The sequence below is a fragment of the Parasteatoda tepidariorum genome, chromosome 9 (genome assembly GCF_982258835.1).
Source record: "Parasteatoda tepidariorum strain Cologne lab strain chromosome 9, Ptep-v5.0, whole genome shotgun sequence".
In the NCBI taxonomy this organism is placed as follows: domain Eukaryota; kingdom Metazoa; phylum Arthropoda; class Arachnida; order Araneae; family Theridiidae; genus Parasteatoda; species Parasteatoda tepidariorum.
This window is the reverse complement of record NC_141763.1, coordinates 47779470-47801336: the sequence shown is the minus strand read 5'-3', so window position 1 is coordinate 47801336 and position 21867 is coordinate 47779470. Positions and strand designations below refer to the sequence as shown.

Below are 21867 nucleotides of genomic sequence, written 5' to 3'. Positions count from 1 at the left end.
TGTAAACATTTGAATATTTTTAGCTATGAATAATGCATTGGTTGCTATGACAACGTAGATAATGACAGTCATTACTTATAAAAATTATTCTTGATGAGTAGTGTTAAATAATTATTTATACGTTAAGTATTTATGAATTATTTAGATATATATTTTTGAACCTTTCTAAAACGGTGTAATGGTGCTACATACTGTTATATTAATTATTGGTGACAATTTAACATTTAACGATGATATTACTAGTGCCTTTAACTTTAATATCGAGCAATATATATTATAACCGTAGTATCGATAATTTGCGTGATAATATGGTTAAATTATTATTATATTAATATCGTAATATTTCGGTTCATTGCTTTTCAAAATTTTTAACTATGTATGCTTTATTTTATATCCGGCGTTGAACATCCAACCCAATTCTGAGTTTGCGACTATCAACGTTCAACTCCGTGGCCTTGTAATTTTGAACCCAACACAAAAGGCAAGAGATTTCCTGGATCAAGCATTAGGAGAAATTTGCCTTCGCGGAGGACTTTTTGATGGAACTAATCCGCCTTTGCTTTACATGGAGTGGAAAACCACAAAATTTCCCATGATTAGCCCCCGACGGCAGGGGAATTCTTACCCATGAAAAGCCTACCACTGCGGATATTTTATGTTATCACTGTGGTCGGTGCAAGCCGGGACAAAATTCGTATCAACCAGCCAACGCTGGCGTGTGAACCAGCGTCACCTCATTAGAAAACGAACAGTCTATTCCCTGAACTACCGCCGCTTTAACTATGTATATTATTGATGGTATATTAATGGCGCGCGCATCACGAGTTTTTCTTTAAGGTAGCATTTTTTTGTTGCTGTTGTTTTGGATTTTAATTAATCGCTTATTATTTATCCAGCAATATAAATGCATTCATACTTTCCAGTAAATCACAACAATACACAAGAAGGTATAAAGAGCAATTTTCTTTCTTTTGATTAATTATTTCCTTAATCCAAACACAAGCTCTTTTATCAAAATAATTATTATTTCACCGTTTAAAATATTTATAACTACCTTAAATGCTCTATTAGCATTCATAATCAAGCAATAACGTGCTTTTTTTTTCTTCCAAGAACTTCACTTAAAATTCTTATAAATTAATACAATATTCAATTCACACACTTCGTACGTAATACCGAGGTTCTAAAATAGAGTTTTCAGAGCTAATAAGGTCTTCAGAGGAACAACTTTACTCAAAATACCGTTAAGGCTCTAATTTATCACTTATGATAAAGTGCTAAATTATTTCAGTCTCTCGCACGCCACCACTATTTGTTATTCTCTTGAGCGGGTTCCGAGAAAAAAAAGAGAATAATCGTACTGTTTTCCGTTTCTCAAGCATTCAGCAGAATGCTCAATGAAATTAATTGCGGGTGTGCTGTTGATGTATGGTCTTAGTTTTTGCGTATCCCGTATGATAAAAAATTAAAATAAAGCGGCAATTTCGTTGCCAGAGTTATCGTTGAAGCAATTTTGCTGTGTTAGTTTGGCGCGAATTTAGGCGCAAATTTATTCTTATTTTGAAAAATGTTACAATTTAAGTTTAATCGTGTTTTGATTTATGTTATGACGATTTTACAATGGAATTTTTATTAAAAATGTTAGATTTTGAGTTTGCGTTTGATTCCTGATGTTGTATACAACGAATCAGTTTTTTTTTTCTTAATTGATTTATTTTACACATATTGAGTTTTAATAAACTTCTTAAAATGCTTTTAATAGTGCATCAAAGTTTAGTTCTTCGTTTCATATTTGAATCGGTGATTACCGAAAAAAGAAAACCTGTCCAAATAACTAGATTTATAAAAATAACAACAAAAAACTGTTTTCTAAAATTTTATAAAATAAACTGTATAATTAGTTTTAGTGAGCTCATTGTTACGCTACCATTGTGTTTCGTATTAATAATATAAAGTGGCGAAATGCTTTTATAATACATCAAATTTTAGTTCGTTTCACATTTGAATAGGTGATTACAGCAAAAAGAAAACAAGTCAGAAAAACTAATTTTATGAAAAATGACCATAAAAGTGTTTTTAAAGCTTTTGTAAAATAAACTGTAATAATTAGTTTAGCTAGTTCATTGTTCCGCTACCATTGTGTTTTGTATTAAAATAAAGTGGCGAAAAGCTTTTGTAATCCACCAAGGTTACCTTCGTTTCAAATTTGAATCGGCGTTTACCGAAAAAAAAAGTAATTTTATTAAAAAAAAAAAAAAAAAAAAAAAGATGACTAATTTTAACTAATAACTAACCTAATAATTAATTTTTAAAAAATGACAACAAAAACAGTGTTTTCCAAAATTTTATAAAATAAACTGTATAATTAGTTTTAGTTAGCTCATTGTTTAGCTACTAAGGAGTTGTGAATTAAAATAAAAAGTAGCAATTTCGTTGCAAAGTTATTTTTGTAGCAATTTGCATCGTTAATTTGGCTAGAATTGATGAGCAGAGTTATTTTTTACTTTGAAAAGAAAAAAAAACTTTTATTTAGATTTAATTTCGTTTGATTTGAAATTAATCACGAAATTGTGGAGCCATAACCTCTAACTCCCCTAGCCTACAATGTGCTGTTGGGGAATACTTTTTGCTTTGCTACGTTTGATTTATGACAAACATGAACCCACTGGAAATAAATGTTCTTTACTGATTCATTAAAAACACACGTTGCAAAATGCTTTTGTTGCAAACTAGTTAGAGAAACCATAAAGAAAATGTTCAAGGAAAATAATTGAGTGATATTACTACATTCAAAACAATTGAAAATTCCTTTAAATAATTCCGTTTTTGAAAAGTTACTTATTATACAATTCAATGTGTATCATTGATTTGATATCATATTATGCTGAACACTTTATTAAAGCAAAGGATTTAACATATTGCTCAATTATGTTGATCTCTAAGCTAAAAACTTTTTGAAAACGTTTTTTTTATTAAACTTGAAATAAACCTGTACTTGCTATGTATAGAAGGAAATAAGACTAAAACCCCATAACAGGTTTAAAACTCGAACGTACTTCTCAGAACAATCAAAGCCTCGTGAAACACTTTATGTTCAGCTGAGAATTATTAACGTCTGCTTCAAAGAAAATTTAGATGCTGTTTAAAAATTTTATTGCATTTAAAGGCAATCATAGATAATCTGTTGTTGAACTACTTATTGCGCTTTTTTTTTTACAATTTTTGTTGATAAAATAAAATTATTCACCATTTAAAAAGACATTTTTTAATAGCTTCACTGGTTAGAATAGTTAAATTATTTTTGACGATATCTTCAGAACATTTTAAATGATAACAGGTCTTGGTACTGAACATTCGAGATCTTTTGTTCCTTAGATTTAAAACCTCCTTCAGTTAACCCTTCAACACTAGGTCTCCAACCTTTCATCTGTTTACTTCTTTAGCGAACCGTTTTTTTCTTCTCCACTTTTTTCCTTATTTTTTACTTTCATTTGCACATATTTTTGTTTTATTTCTCTCGAGTATTTTAACCTCCTCCCCCCTTCTTTTTATAAATATTATTTACGTTTCATCCTTCATTGTATGTAACGCCTACATTTATGGAGTGCATAAACAGGGTGCTTAGCGTTTTTAAAAAGTGCTTAAATGTGCTTGTTTTTTATTTGCGTTTTTTAAAAGCCCTTGAAGGTGCTTTTTTCATTCGGGGTTTGTAAAAAGTGCTTACTTTTCTCTTTTAAAAAGAGATTTTTTCTTTGACGTGTGGATTGTCGTTCGAAATTACAAAAAAAATCACGATTTTCACAATTTTCTCTGCAATATTTATCGGAAACTAGATATTTTATCATGGTTATATAAAGTTTTTGAAAATGTTTTTGAATTTTATTGATTTTATGTTTATAAATTAAGAATTTTAAACGATAGAAGAAAAAAAAATTTATAACTGCACTGATCCTAATTAAGATTTTTTTTTTTTTTTGGAACGTGATAAAAAATTTTTTTTGAGTGCTTACAAAGTACCTAAAACGTGCTCTTTCATTCGGGGTTTGTAAAAAGTACTTAATGTCGACTGTCGTTCTAAATTACAAAATATGCACGATTTTCATAATTTTTTCTGCAATATTTATTAGAAACTAGATATTTTATCACGATTATGTAAAGTTTTTGAAAATGTTTTTGAATTTTATTGATTTTATGTTTATAAATTAAGAATTTTAAACGATAGAAGAAAAAAAAATTTATAACTGCACTGATCCTAATTAAGATTTTTTTTTTTTTTGGAACGTGATAAAAAAATTTTTTTGAGTGCTTACAAAGTACCTAAAACGTGCTCTTTCATTCGGGGTTTGTAAAAAGTACTTAATGTCGACTGTCGTTCTAAATTACAAAATATGCACGATTTTCACAATTTTTTCTGCAATATTTATTAGAAACTAGATATTTTATCACGATTATGTAAAGTTTTTGAAAATGTTTTTGAATTTTATTGATTTTATGTTTATAAATTAAGAATTTTAAACGATAGAAGAAAAAAAAATTTATAACTGCACTGATCCTAATTAAGATTTTTTTTTTTTTTTTGGAACGTGATAAAAAAAATTTTTTGAGTGCTTACAAAGTACCTAAAACGTGCTCTTTCATTCGGGGTTTGTAAAAAGTACTTAATGTCGACTGTCGTTCTAAATTACAAAATATGCACGATTTTCATAATTTTTTCTGCAATATTTATTAGAAACTAGATATTTTATCACGATTATGTAAAGTTTTTGAAAATGTTTTTGAATTTTATTGATTTTATGTTTATAAATTAAGAATTTTAAACGATAGAAGAAAAAAAAATTTATAACTGCACTGATCCTAATTAAGATTTTTTTTTTTTTGGAACGTGATAAAAAAATTTTTTTGAGTGCTTACAAAGTACCTAAAACGTGCTCTTTCATTCGGGGTTTGTAAAAAGTACTTAATGTCGACTGTCGTTCTAAATTACAAAATATGCACGATTTTCACAATTTTTTCTGCAATATTTATTAGAAACTAGATATTTTATCACGATTATGTAAAGTTTTTGAAAATGTTTTTGAATTTTATTGATTTTATGTTTATAAATTAAGAATTTTAAACGATAGAAGAAAAAAAAATTTATAACTGCACTGATCCTAATTAAGATTTTTTTTTTTTTTTTTTTGGAACGTGATAAAAAAAATTTTTTGAGTGCTTACAAAGTACCTAAAACGTGCTCTTTCATTCGGGGTTTGTAAAAAGTACTTAATGTCGACTGTCGTTCTAAATTACAAAATATGCACGATTTTCACAATTTTTTCTGCAATATTTATTAGAAACTAGATATTTTATCACGATTATGTAAAGTTTTTGAAAATGTTTTTGAATTTTATTGATTTTATGTTTATAAATTAAGAATTTTAAACGATAGAAGAAAAAAAAATTTATAACTGCACTGATCCTAATTAAGATTTTTTTTTTTTTTGGAACGTGATAAAAAAAAATTTTTGAGTGCTTACAAAGTACCTAAAACGTGCTCTTTCATTCGGGGTTTGTAAAAAGTACTTAATGTCGACTGTCGTTCTAAATTACAAAATATGCACGATTTTCACAATTTTTTCTGCAATATTTATTAGAAACTAGATATTTTATCACGATTATGTAAAGTTTTTGAAAATGTTTTTGAATTTTATTGATTTTATGTTTATAAATTAAGAATTTTAAACGATAGAAGAAAAAAAAATTTATAACTGCACTGATCCTAATTAAGATTTTTTTTTTTTTTGGAACGTGATAAAAAAAATTTTTTGAGTGCTTACAAAGTACCTAAAACGTGCTCTTTCATTCGGGGTTTGTAAAAAGTACTTAATGTCGACTGTCGTTCTAAATTACAAAATATGCACGATTTTCACAATTTTTTCTGCAATATTTATTAGAAACTAGATATTTTATCACGATTATGTTTAAGTAGTTACTAAGTTTTTGAAAATGTTTTTGAATTTTATTGATTTTATGCTTATAAATTAAGAATTTTAAACGATAGAAAATTTTTTATTATTACATAGATCCTAATTACGAATTTTTTTTTTTTTTTTTTTTTTTTTTTTTGTTTGGAAAGTGATAAAAAATAATTTTTGACTGCTTACAAAGAACCTAAAAGGTGCTTTTTTGTTGAAAAATCTGGCTACTCACTCTTTATAAAATTTAGTGACACCTTTCACGTGAATACTTAATTTGGATGGATTATTTTACTGATATGGTCAAAGAAAATTAGTCGGGCTTTTGCAGTAATTAAAGAAGATAGAATTTGCATCCTTTTACCCTTCTTTCTTCTTTTATAAAGTTTAAATATATGTATTTAGTTAACTTTGCTTTCTACTTGCAGATTGTTATTAAATGCTGGAGTTGATATCAACCGTTCTACGCTACGTGGTACAGCTTTGCACGAAGCAGCTATGCATGGGAAGTTGGATGTAGTACGAATGCTCATAGAGGTCAGTATAACAATATCTTTAATATTTTCATAATTCCTTATCATTTTGCATAATAATCTTAATTAAGAGGAAAGCGTTTTAAAAGCAATGTGCAAAAATGCTTTGATTTGTGCGATTAATAGTTACTACACTTCCCGTGGCAGAATTGCGGCGACAATGTCGCAAACCGTTACAGAGTTTTTGCAGAAAGATTTTTCATTTCGGAAGTGAAAAATTTTGGTTTTCTTTTCTGCATCATTATTTAAAGAATGTTCAGTTTTTTTTTTTTTTTTTCAAGTATGTCTTTCTTACGCATCAGAGATTAAACAAATGATCATTATTTTTCTAATTCTCATTTGAGATTTTAAAAAAATCGGTAATGACTAGCTTCAGCTCGAGTTTCAAATTAAATAAATTTGAATTAATGAAATTAATTAAAATAAATAAATCGCGTAAGTTTAAATGATAGTCCGCTCTAGAAATGATGTTCTTTCTTTCATTTTGTTTCTCTTTAACACTAGATTGCCTAAGGAAGTCATTTTGACTGCTTTTGATTTCAATTAGAAAAATAATGATGTATAATAATGACACAATTTCTGAGAATTTTATGACTTTTTGTACAACATATAATTTTTTTTATTGTTAATAATTACTAATAACTTGTTATATAACTGTAAATAATATAAAAAATGTTAAAAATTAATTTAAAACAAATTTATTTACGCGTTTACAATCCAGTTATTTTGACTGCTTTTGGGCAATATAGGTATAGCTCGTTCACCAGGAGTTGGCACTTGGCTCCGCCTTCATCACGTGGTATACGACGATACTATTTCGCCATTTTTGGGAGAAGGTTGTGAGCAATCCTGAACAATGTTGCTATTTGGCGATCGTTTGGCAAAAATATTAATTTCGCAAACTTTATGTGCATTTTTTTTAACAATAAATATTTAATAAATTGGATGATATTTTGCACCCTTTTTTTATGATATTTCTTTCTTTTGAGTGAATAGTTTGTCCTTTATGAGACATTTCGCTGGGAGAACAGCAGTTTTTAAATTTAAACTATATTTAATTAGCAAGTGTAACAAAATGTATAATAGTAGATGATAAAGCAAAGTAAGTGACTGAAAAAGAATTCACTTTTCGTGTTTGGCGCAAATTAAGGGTTGTCTCAATTTCAACAACGGAGATGTTTCTCTTCTAACTCCCGCTCTGAAATGAACTCTGCGTCCCAGGAGGTGGAGCCAAGTCTCAACTTCTGGTGAACGAACTATATATACTAATTTTCCGTCTTTCTAGTGTTAAAGAACACCATATTTTACATACACTTACTTGAGTATCTCTTTTTTAAAGAATCCTATTCGCGTGATTCGTGATCTTTATTTTGGGAATTACTGCTTACATTTTACGATTTTTAATTTATGTACGAATTTTAATTTATTATAGTTTAATTTATTTATGAATTTTAATTTGTGTAATGATTTACAAAATTAGAAAGAGGAAATAATGACGCCTACAAAATGCGAGAATATCGCCTATAATATTAGAATTAAAGAAATATTACTTATACAATGAAAAAAAAATTTTTATGCATTTCTTATTCTATACTTTATTCTGTTGACACAACGTTTTTGTTACTTTAAATTAGTAATTGTTATAATTGAAAGTATCTGAAAGCAAAATATTTGTGCTCGGGAAGTTTGTCATAGAAAGCCCGAAAAAATTTAGCTACAGGGCAATTTTGCCAATGCTCACTCCATTGACTCTCGTCATTCAGGTATCAGTAGGGCCGGGAAAGCCTGGTCGGTAGGGCGCTGGGCCCATGTCCGAGAGTTCGTGGGTTCGAACCCCGCCGGCTTAAGACTCCCCGTGTAGTTGGTGACTGATGCACGCTAAAATTCTGTCGAGTCACAAAGTTCTCCATGTTCCCATAACAAATCAAACCTCTGGGGGTACTGGATTGGAGATCGATCGTTCTCTGATTCAGGTCAAAATTACGATCTGTGTAGGAATGAATGGATGTATGAATGGGTCCGCCTTTTATACAGGTGTGACGTATGATGTGGCAGAAGTCACATTCTTGACCATAGATGGCGCCGCTGAAAAACAGGAATCGCACACTCTGCCTTAAATTTGCTCGGTTTCACCATGCTGACTTGCCCGTGTGGCAAGTGGCATTCGAACCAACCAGGTATCAGTAGGTCAGATTTCTTGGCTACTCTTTCAGGGGCACCATATTAAGATGGCCAACGTTAAGATTCCCACAGTTAGGACACATAGTACAGAGAATGAAAGAACATCCGTGCCTTGTCCGGTATTCGAACCTTTCTGATGCTGTAAAAGTTTATTTGCTACCATTTTTGGTGTTAAGATAAACTAAAATCATTTGCAATGCATACGGTCACATGTTTTATTTACTTTTTTACTGTTATAGTTTTTTATTTATCTCTTTATTCTTTTTTATGTGTGTTTGTTTATTGACAACGCATAAGTCCACGCACATTAGAATCAGTTTAATATCTTCATTGCAAAAACATTTCATTTTAAAACAAGCACATAATATCTTCGCACAGGTGGCCGAGCGGTTAGCGCTCCAGACTGCGAAGCCAATGGCCACGGGTTTGAATCCCGCTCGGGGCATGTCTGTTTCTCTCTCTTTTGTTGTCCTCTGTTGTGTGTGAATGTGGCCCAGCCTATGAACGGGTTTGTGGCAGTGTGGCGTGGGCAATGTTACTCGCCTCCGTGACTTTGGTTCACTGGTGCCCTCTGGGTAACGCGAAATGAGTAACACTTCTAGCATCTTCTAAGGCGAAACGATTAAAGTTCAGTGCCTGCCATTCGGGGGGGGGGGGAATATTCGCACTAATCATTTCAAAGAATTATGATTTTGTCAATTACATACAATTTTTCGATAACTACAGTTTGGTTTGATTTTTTTTTAACAGTTTTATTTTTACGAATATATTTATTGCAGTTTTGTATTTTAGTTACCAATACATTTTTGAGCACCGAACTGCAGTTACCGCGCAAACAGTTTTATATTTAAGAATGTATTTGTTATAATTTCATATTTTAGTTACAAATACATTTTCGAGCTCCGAACTCTAGTTACTGCGCAAACAGTTTTAACAACAACAACAGTTTTCATATTTAGGAATATATTTGTTATACAGGGTGCGTAGCGTTTTTAAAAATTGCTTATTTTCGTTTTTTAAAAGCCCTTATAGGTGCTTTTTTCAATGGTCGTTTTTAAAAAGTGCTTAATTTTCCCTTTTTCAAAATGAGTTTTTTCCTTTATCATGTTGATTTTCGCTACGAATTACGCAAAAAGACACAGTTCACATTGTTCTATTCAACGTTTTCACAATCAATTCAATCCCAATCTATTTCGGCTTATTGTCAGTTCATAACGTATGAAATTCGTTTTAAATGATTCAAAATTTCATGAATTTTGACAATTGTCAAAAACAAGGCCGAAAGGTTTTTTTACAATTGTCAAAAACAAGGACGAACGTTTTTTTTTTTTTTTTTTACTTGTCAGTTAAAACAATATAAGACCGTCAATTGTCAAAAACTTTCCAACCTTGCCTAATTATGATATTTTTTCAAGCGCTTAAAAATATTTTTGAGTGCTTGAAAAGTGCTTAAAAGTGCTTATTTTTTGATGAATAATTTGGATACGCACCATGTTATAGTTATGTATTTAAGTTACAGATACATTTTTGGGCACCGAACTGCACTTACCGCTCAAACAGTTCTAACAACAATAACAGTTTTATATTTAAGAATATATTAGTTGCAGTTTTGTATTTAATTTATCCAACACTAAAAAACACTGTCTATCTAACACTAAAGACTATCTATCAGATTTTTTTTTCTTTCTTAAATTTCCGTTTTTCACTATATTGCTGAAACTACACTGTTAAAAAAGTAATTGCCCCCTAATTACTTTTTTTAACAGTGTAGTTTCAGCAATATGGTGAAAAACGGAAATTTAAGAAAGAAAAAAAACTCTATCTGATAGATAGTGCTTAGCTTTCTTTAATATTTTGCATGACGTGCTAGAATGCGAAACCGTCGAAAATTGGCTGCAGGGTGTTACGTAATTACTGCCTTTAAAGTGTATTTTTAAAACCCTTGCAAAAAATGACGTAGTATGCATAATTAGGGATACGAATCAATGTTTAAGAGTGGAAAACAAAAAAGCTGACAAAATCTAACGGATCACAACTAGGTGGAGACTAAAATCACTAAAAACTTGGAGGTGTTACAAATAAACGCATTTCAACTCCTTCGCTTGTTTCGTGAAACAGGTTATGCTGTTTTCAGTCTGCCTTCTTCAATGATGATTCGTTACATTTCTAAGGCATTTTTGTTTTGATAACCTCTATTAAATGTTAATTTACAACCCGTAATGTGTATTTTTTTTACTGAAGTTATGATGCATTTTTGGTTCAATTTGTTAATGATTTTTTGTTTAATGAATGTTAATGATTATTATAATATAATGAATACACAACAGATTTCAAAATATCATTTCTATAATTACATATACTTAATTAAATCATTATTGACTTATTTGTTTCATTATGTAATCATTAACAATCTCTTTAAACTTAAATCACAATTTTTCAATAATATTTTATTTATTAATTAACGTAATATTTACTTGAAAATCATTGAAAGAATCTTCTATGAGCAAGTTTCATTTTATTTGAAAGAAAAAAAACTCTTACAAATTTTAAAACACATTGCTAAATGCCCAAAAATAGTTCAAATCTGAAATTATCCAAGATATATATATGTATATATTTTAACAATTGTATTTCTTGAAATATTTGTAAATAAACTACAGACTACTATAGATTAACTAGAACATTTTTTTTCCTATAATTTCGCGAACAACTATTATTCAAAGAACTATTTTCCTAAAATAATGAAAGGAATAAAATGCATATAAATAAATTAGTTACGCTTATGGTATGTTTTTAAAACCATTCGTACTGTGGCACTGTGAAGGTCATCAAATGATTTTTGAATCATTGTTTATTATATTGCATAATTTTAATTAATTAAAAATTGGTGCCTATTAGAAATTAATATTATTTATTAAATGAAATTTATTTATAAAATAAATTCTAATATTATCTGAATTAGTTATTGAAAAATTTCCAGAGTCAGTATGTGAATATCAAGAATTAATTATTTCTGTGATAAATTTATATTGCAGTTCAATTAAATGTGAAATCAAGGATTTTATATCATTCATAATCACTTGTAAAAAGACTGAAAATGTAATTGTTTTGGTTTGCTTCCATAATGAAAACAAGCTTTACTTATTTATCAACAGTTTGTCTATAATAAATTTCTATTAATTAACGCTACTTAAATTTAAATGTATGAAATTACCTTTCTTTTTTATATTTCAATATTATACTTAGAAAAATCATATGATTACTTTATTTATACTCTACTTGAGTTTTAACTCTATAGATGGCAGCACCATGTTAGATTCCTCAAATAAATTAAAAGAGATTTTTCCAAAATATTTGAAAATTATTGTTATTAAACCGTTTGTATAATGGAATAGTGTTATAATTTTTCTAAAATTAGATATTATATACTAATTATAAAAAGAATTAATAATTTATTGATTTATTTAAATTAAATTTCTAATCATAAAGCATTTTTTTTAACCTTTAACCAATAATTTAATTAAATAAAACTACCCTAAGCTTCCTAAAAATATCTCAGGAAAAAAAAACTGAATAAAATTTTATTTTTGAAGAAATAATATTATATAGATACATATATTATATTAGAATTAATAATTTATTAAGAATTTATATTGATTTATTTAAATTAAATTTCTAATCATAAAACAGTTTTTTTTAACCTGTAACCAATAATTTAACTAAATAGAACTACCCTTTTCTTTTTGAATAAATAATATTATATAGATACATATATTATATATCAAGTTATATAATGTATAACTGGTACATAATAAGTAATAACGAGAAAATTTAATAATTTTTAAAATTCAGCACCCTGCACGCAATGCTTCAAAAAAAGTTGCTTTGAATTTAATTGAAATAAAAATTCGTATAAAAAAGTATGTGAAAAGCAGTACAGCAAAGGAAAGAGTTTAGAACCCCTTCCTAAGCAAAACTTATTATTCAAAAAAATAAATATTTCAAATTTTCATTTAAAATTGTAGTCATACATATTTTACATCAATATTAGAGTTTTCAATAACATGTAATTCAAATGCAATGCGAAATAAAAACAAAGCAAATTCATTCTTAAAATTTTTCTACTTTTATTATTATTTTTTTCCACTTTTATTATTTATCTACTTTTGTTATCTACCGTTATTTATAAACTGAATCCTTACAGACTTGAAATTCTAGTTATGATGACCTTCCAAGGGTATAAATATGAAATTTTTTATAAAACCAGAGTTTCTAGTTTTATTTAAATATTATTTTTCATTTTTAAAAAATTTGTATTTTCTAGCCGTATACAAATATAATCTCATTCTCTGAAATAGCATAAAATTCTAAATATCAACTTTTTTAAATGATATAATATATTACTTAATAACATTTTAATTAACAATTTATTAATTTGTGCTTTTGTAGAGTGGTGTAGATGTCAACAAACCGAATTCTTATGACCAAACTGCCTTGGACATAGTTCGCTCCTTCACTACTTGCCATGCTGAAAAAGAAATGAAAAACATTCTGAAAGGTAAATTTTTAATTCTTAACTTTTTTTTCTCCTACCTTTTCTATATTCTTTTCAGTTGTTGTTACTTACTATTTGCTTTTTAGTAACAACGGGTGCATAAATAAATAACTTTTCCTTTCCTAATTATAAATGGAGCAGAAAGATTCAAAAGTCTTCTAATTGAACATTTTCATTCTAATAGATAGATATTATAATTATACTATCGTCTGCTTTTGAATCGTTTTGTATAGAAATATAGCATGATTCAAACAGAATTTTATTCGATCTTTAAACAATAATATTTTGAGACTATCTGACGTTATCTTTAGAAATCTTTAGATGTTCTTTTATTTATTTATATTTTTTGGAGGATATTTTACAGGAGAAAAGAAACAGTTTATCAAAGCAATACTTTACTGTAAGCTGCGAAGATAAAACTTCGACTTTTTTTTTTTTCCAATTTAAAAAAAAAAATTTGTTTCTTTGAAATTGTCATGTTTTAAAAGCAATTTTGTAAAAATTAATCATTCCTTAAATAATGGGAAAGAGCTCAAATATGTTAGAAATATTTGTTCCGAATAATTCTGAGATATTTATCCTAAAATTTTTCTTAAATACATTATCGAATTTCTGAGATTTGCTTCGAAATTCTTTATTTAATATTCTTAAATACATTATCGAATTTCTGAGACATTGTCTCGAAATTATTTGTAAATACGCTATCGAATTTCTGAAATCCCCCCCCCCTCCGCAATTCTGGATTTTTTTATTCTTTCTTAAATTCATTATCGAATACTTAGAATATTTTTTCAGAATTCTCTATATTTATTCTTAATTTCGTAATTGAATTTCTGTGTTTTAAATTATTAAATACGTAGAATTTTTGAGATATTTGTACCGAAATCCTGTATTTTATATTCTTAAATATACTATTTAATTTCTATGATATTTATCCCGAAATTCTATTAGTTATACTTATAAATACATCATCGAATAATAAAGATACTTTTCCAAAACTCATTATTTTTATCCAAAAATGCTTTATAGAAGTTTTGCGATATTTGTCCTGAAATTATACTTAATTACGTTATCAAATTTCTGAGATAGTTTTTCTGAAATTCCGTATTTTATACTCTTAAATAAATTGTCAAATATCAGAGATACTTGTTTTGTTCTTAAATTCGATATTGAATTTCTAAGATATTTTTCCCAAAATTCTGTATTTTATATTCTTTTTTAAATTCATTATTGAATACATAGGAAATATTTTTTTTATTATTATCTATTTTTATTCTTAAATAAGTAATTGAATTTCTGAGATATTTGTTTCAAATTTCTGTATTTATATTACTAAATACATAATGTAATTTCTATGATATTTGTCCCGAAATTCTGTATGTTCTATTTTTAAATACATTATGGAATAATAAAGTTATTTTTCTAAAACTCTATTTTAATCCAAGAATGGGTTATAGAATTTCTGCGATATTTGTCCTGAAATTATTCTCAAATACGTTATCAAACTTCTGAGATAGTTGTTCCAAAATCTCGTATTTTATACTCTTAAGTACATTATTGAATATCTGAGATATTTGTTACAAATGTCTATATTTTATATTCTTTAATACATTTTCGAATTTCTCAAGATATTTTTGCCTCAATTTTGTATTTTATTTCTTAAATACGTTATCCAATATCTGAGATATTTGTTCCAAAACTTATTTTTCTTCTTAAACACATAATCTTATTTCTGAGATATTTGCTCCAAAATTCTGTGTTTTTTATTCTTAAATTTTGTCATCGAATTTGAGATATTTGTTCCAAAAATTGTATTTTTTATATCTTTCACACATTATCAAATATCTGAGTTCCGAAATTCTACATTTTTGTAAAGGATTTAATTTTAGGGTGCTTCTTAAAATTGTAAACTCAATCATTTCCATATGTTGTTTTTTTTATTTACTTCTTGCTAAACACTTATTAAATAGAAATTTTTTTAACTTTAATCACAAAACTTTCCTTTGGTTAATGTCTCATTAATTCTTCTGATTTAAGTTACCATAAGAAAATCTTGCGAACTCCTTTCAATTATTTATTTTTGACCATTTTGTACATTGTATATATTTATATATTGTATATTTTGACCATTTTGTATATTGTTTTTTTTTTTTAAAAATTATTTTTATATCATATCAAATATTAAAATATAATAGCGTTGATATTTCCCTATAAATTTATTACATTTTTATTATGTATTTTCTTTGAACTAATTCCAAAAAAGCGCCAACCTCATTAGTATTCTATAAAGACAGTTCATTCGTTCAAACACCTTAGTGTGTAGGTGTCGTAATCTGTCTTCGAACATCTGTTATAAGAGAGGAAAAAAATTCCGTCTGGGTTAGGGCAAAATTTATTGGTTTAAGAAGAAAGACATCAAAATAAAACAAATTCGGTGCCATTTAATAGTTATTGAATTATTATCTATTCATTTATCAAAAGTCATTTATTAGATTTGCGCAAAAGAATAATAATTTCCAAGATTTTAAGATAGGCATAATTTTTTTTAATAATCTATTATCCATTAAAAAACGACGATTGAAAAAAAACGATAAAAGCGTACTGAAATAATGCTCTTTTTAGTGATATAATTTACGATCAGTATTGCGATTTATAATTGTATATTAATTACATATATTTTTTCGATCGTCATCCAAGATCTTGTACAAAGCGTAATTTAAAATTAATGTAAGTTTTCTTTACCCATCTTTGAAAATTTCTACACCGTTTCTGACTCTCTAATTTCTAGCAAAAATATATTTTGACATTTTTTGATTATAAAAAATAGTATAATAATTACTAAAATAATCTGTTAGAATATTGGAATTATATTTACACTAAAATAAAAAAAATCCCAAAAAGGTAGTTGGATTTTTTTTTAAATTCATATTCAAAAATTTATCTATTACAAATTTATTTATTCTGTCAAAAATTTATCCATTCTGCTGTTAACCCTTTGACGCAGATGGGACACCGGTGTCGTTTTTATTTTTTATTTTTTTCTGTCGCTCTAATTACTAGAAAAAAATATATTGTGAAATATTTTAGTTATAAAAAACAGTCTAATAAGTACTAAAATAATCTGTTAGATTATCGAAATTATTTGCACTAAAATAAAAAAATCCCAAAAAAGTAGTTTGATTTTTTTTGAAATTCATATTAAAAAATTTATCTATTACAAATTTATTTATTCTGTCAAAAATTTATCCATTCCGCTGTTAACCCTTTGAGGCAAATGGGACACTGGTGTCGTTTTTATTATTATTTTTTCTGACTCTGTAATTACTAGCAAAAATATATTGTGAAATATTTTAATTATAAAAAACAGTCTAACAAGTACTAAAATAATTTGTTGGATTATCGGAATTATATTTGCACTAGAATAAAAAAAATCATGAAAAGTAGTTTGATATTTTTTTAAAAATTCATATTCAAAAATTTATCTATTGCAAATTTATCCATTCCGTCAAAAATTTATCCATTCCGCTTTTAATCATTTGACGCAGATGGGACACCCGTGTCGTTTTTATATATTTTTTTTCTGACGTTTTAATTACTAGCAAAAATATATTTTGAATTTTTTTAATTATAAAAAGCAGTCTAATAAGTACTAAAATAATCTGTTAAGATTATCGGAATTATATTTGCACTATAAAGTAGTTTGATTTTTTTTAAATTCAAGATTTGGAACTTTTTATTTTTTTGAATTAATTAATTTTTACATCCAAGGAATTAATTTCTAATGCTGGAAACACTGGAAAAATTTTATTTTATTTATTTAGTTACTTTAAAAATATTTCAAACAAATAAAAATTTATATTTTGGATAAATGAGGAAAGAAATCTATGACAATTAAACCATAAGAATTCATTTTCTATGCCCGAATCACTAACGAAACGATATTAAATCAGCACTGGGCAATATCTGAATACTTTTAATTTCAGAAGAAAATAAAAATATAGGTAAAGCTAGTTTGGAAACTAAAAAACGCATCACATTCATATAAAATCTCCTCAAAATTTCGATAAATACTAACATGTTTACTAGTTTTGATGAATTAAGTAATTCTACCAAAATTCCAGTCTTTATCAAAATTGACATCTATGGCCCACACATCACATGTGTTGTCAAGTCGCCTCGTAACAAAACCCACTCTTTGCAACACTTTTAAAACTATTTCAAGGGGCAGGCTAAGAAAAATAAAAATAAAAATGTTGAATTTGCTACATTCTCGACTCTGTCATTAAACCAACAAACATCATTGCGATGCAGACTAGAAAAGAAAAAAAAATTAAACAAAATGGTTGGTGGGCTTCGAATATGGAGAGGGCGCGGTTTATTTGCCGTATCGTTTTCGATCTGATTTTTCTTCAAAGAAATATGCGTGTTTAGGTTTATAAAATTACTAGGTTTTAACAACAATATAAATAATATGCATTTATTGAACTGTACTAAACTAGTAGAAAGAATTCTATTATCTTTAGCCATCACATATTTATGGCAAAGTGTGTTTCCATAAATTATATACAATTTGGTTCTGGGAACAAAATTCAAGAGTAAAATATGATTTCAAATACTTGGAGTATTATTATAGGGAAAAAAAAAGAATTATAATAATTTTCATTTATTTCTGTTTATATAATCTTATTTAATATTTCTAGATGATAAAATGCTCCTCGTATTTGTTTATTTCAAATAAAATAGTTCAGTTAGCTAAAAGTTATTTTACCAGCGTTTGCGTCCATCTTTACTCATTTTTTAATGATTTTTTTTTATTTAAAACTTTGTTTTTAACTATTTGTTATACTATTAACTAACATTTTGTTTGGCATTCCTTTAAACATCCATTTAACCACATGTTGTATCTTTATATTTTTTAAAGTTTTAAATAAACTGATATAAAAGCCAAAAGAGTTAAATAAAAACTGACTTAACCTTTTTTTTTACCATATTTTTCCTCACTTAAGTTGAATGTTTGTTAAAAGAATTTGATAATGTTTACAAGTCGTTTTTTATATGTTATATCAATGAAGGATATTTTTCACTCTAGATTGCCTTCAATCGCTCTTTAGTTATTCATTTATTTATTTATTTACACCTGCCGAATTCGGTATACTAAGTGTTACTCCTTACTCTAAATTTTAGAACTCTTGACAAAATGTAAGTTATTTCGAATCATAAATTAATATTTTAGTTTAAAAAAAATATCGTGGTCATTTAGCTGTGAAGAAAAGCTATTTCTTAGTGACATAGAGATAGAGATATCTAATTATCTAGTTTTTTATGGCATATTTTAAAGCATAGGAAATACTCGAAAATGACCATTGATTTGAAAAATCAATTAGGTAAACGGAAGAAAATAGACTGCGTTTTGTTTAGGTAACTTAAGTTTTTATTTTCGTCAAATTTTAAAAATATCTACCAAGTTCGTCAACAGATGGCAATACTGACAAACCGTTCCTTCCGAAAAACTTGACCGAGCACCTGTCACTTGCTTATCAAGTAAGACTATAAATCAATTTTTACAAATGAAAATTCAATTGCATCAAATAGTGTCGTGCAGTCTTAAGTTTAACTTCACTGGTTAAAATAAATTTCTGATAACTAAAATAATAAACCAAATTTTTATCAATTTTTTCAATCAAATTTTTAAAATAAATAATTAATAAATTAATTGAAAGGGAAAATGAATGTGCCAAAAATAAATGAATTTTCATAAGTAAAATAAAATAATTTCACTAAGATTTTGAAGTTATAAAAGATTGTTTTTAATTGGCATCTAATTTCACACTAAAAATTAGACCAGCGCTTTTTTTGTTGGTTCATTTGATAAACCTAAAACGATAAAATAGCCATTATAAATACAACCTTTTAAATTTTTTGAAAAACAAATTCAGAACATAAACCATTTCTGTACTTGCTTATGAATTTATGCGCGTTAATTATTTCACTTCAATATTTTTTTTCTTCATCTTTTTGATGGTAGCTTTCAAAATAGTTAAAAATTTATTCGAGGAACCACCGCGTTAATTGTGCGTCTCTTCCGTTTCCTGTTTCGTTATTTTATTACAAAAATGAATATGTGTGTCATTAAAACTTCTTATTTTTAGGACTTGCGTCACTGACTATTTCATTTAGGCAATCATAAGATCTATATGCAATTTAAAAATATCAAAAACGACATATTTATAAAACAATTTACGTCATGCTCCTTAAATACACCACTAAGAACCTTGATGTGTCGAATGTTCTTATTTATAGAAAAAACATCATTTTTTATAATAATGGTGTTTCATGAAGAATGGGAAAAAGATGTTTTTATTACTTTTATCTGTATAAATCATTATAATCATTCATGCAACATCAACATTTGGAACATCATTTTACTTTTTTTCCGACTGTGCTGCAAAATTTGAAACCTTCAAATAAATAATCGCTGGAAATTTAAGCTGTAAGATAATATTTGGTTTAAACCTTCATCCGCTTCAAAAATACACAAATAGGAAATAACAGTCAACATGTTTCAAGCGCTCAAAAACAGGCTCCTATTTTCAAGACTTGCCAATCGTGAATGGAAAGAAACAAAAGTGATGTGAAATATTGTTGAATTTACTCACTTCAAATCACTTTTGTTTTTTCTCTTTCATGTCTAGCAAATCTTAAAAATAGGAGCTTGTTTTTTGTTTTATTTTCAACACTTGAAGCATGTCAACTGTTATTTCCAATTTGAGTATTTTTGAAGCGAATGAATTTTTTAATCGAGTAATTTGGAAGTTTATTTTACCAATTATCTGTAAGTTGCGCAAAATTTAATTACTCATTTTTGCGCTCAACTTAAGCTCATTCTATCAAATTTTTTTTTTTTTAAATTTTGCAAAATTCTGGGGATCATTTTCTGTGTAGAAAATAAATATGAATTCAGTAATAAGTATGAATAGATATGAATTCATATATTTTAAGTATAGTTCATAACACCGTTAACATGCTTAGTTTTATTGAAATATATGAATATAGAAAGGCGCTTTAAAAAATGCTTAGGTATTATATAAGGCATTTATATGTAATACCTCTTCTAAGACATGTATATGTAACATGCATGTGTAATAATGTTTATGTAGTGTTAATAATATGTTAATTAAACTGTAATATTAATAAAAAATTTGAAATTATTAGATTTACTAAAGTTTTATTTTACATTGGTGACAATAATTTATGGATTCCTTGGTAATATTAAAGAAACCTATTATTTTTATTAATTTCAGCTAAATAAAAAATAAATTGTTGAAAAAACGCTCAAGGTTTAAATGATATTAAATAACTATTTTAATGAAACACTTTTAAGTTTATTATTCAATATATAAACTAAATGATTCTGCATGAAAATGTAGTGATTTAAAAATGAAGTATTTGAGCAATCTATCCTAATGTTTGGAAAAGATAAAATACTTTTTTCCTCCGATTAGAATTTTGTAATCTTGTTACTAATAAAAATCTTTCGAGAAAAAAAAGCTTTAATCGCTTTTTTTTTTTTTCTTTTTTTAAATCCTCATCTGAAATACTTCGTTTGATTTTAAAGGATTATTCATTATTGAATTTTGCATCTAATGGAATAAAATATTAATATTATTAAACTTGGATCAGATTTTTTTTTTTAAATTTCAATCATTTTTCAACAAGACCAGATTTAAATTTCAGAATTACTTAAAATCATTTCTATGAATGGTTTTGAAGGTAATGCAATTTTTTCAAATAATTTTATAGATATATTTAGATGTTAACTACGACTAAATAATGGATTCGTTAAAGCGTTTGTGAAAAATAATGTTATTGGTTTTAAAAAAAGACATCTTATGACGTAATATGTTGTATCATATAATCGCAATATTGAAACATATTGATTGAAACATATTGCATATTGATTGAAATATATTGATTGAAACAAATATTGACTGAAACATAATACATATTGATTATTAATTTATTATCAAAGATCACAAATTCAGTACTTATAAATGAATATAATCACAATCAATAAGATTGAAACATAGAAGTTTTTTTTATTAATTTGTAATTTATTAAAGTTTGCATATTTAGTACTTCTAAATGAATATAATCACAAACATTAAGATAGAAATATAAAATTTAAATTTGTAATGTATAGTTCGCAAACTCATTAATTGCTAGGTCTATTTCTAAGTTGCTGAACTACGTCTAAATTAAATTTGAAAAGGAAAAGAAAGGCTTTTTAAACATTTATGTATGATTATGCTTATTATTAATTTTATTTTTTTGTTCTTTATCTCAAAAATAAAATTAATAATCAATGATAAGATTAAACATTAAAAAATGCAGCTTTAATCGTTATAACAATTTTTATTGAAAGATTAATATTTCTTAAACCAAAATATTCGATTTTGTTTACGGAAATATAAATATTAAATTTATTCCTAGCGATTCGCTGTTTGAAACACTCTTCAACATTCTTCTATATTAAAAAATGGCGAAAACTTTTTCGCATTTCATCTAATGATTCCTCAAAAAATGGCGCATGCGCATATCACTATAGTCCAAAATTTTCCAGGGAAAAAAGCAATTCTCTGTATCA

General features: G+C 26.7%; 1 protein-coding gene across 3 annotated transcripts in view; it reads left to right on the top strand.

Annotated features, from left to right (window-relative positions):
- The window catches only part of LOC107451127 (caskin-2), a 351713-nt gene that overhangs the window by 199517 nt on the left and 130329 nt on the right, over positions 1-21867 (top strand). For all 3 annotated transcript variants that reach the window (XM_016067122.4, XM_087151724.1, XM_071186767.2), the window contains exons 7-8: positions 6383-6491; positions 13118-13226. In XM_016067122.4, coding sequence (XP_015922608.1) covers positions 6383-6491; positions 13118-13226 — 218 coding nt within the window. The remainder of the gene's footprint in view (positions 1-6382; positions 6492-13117; positions 13227-21867) is intronic.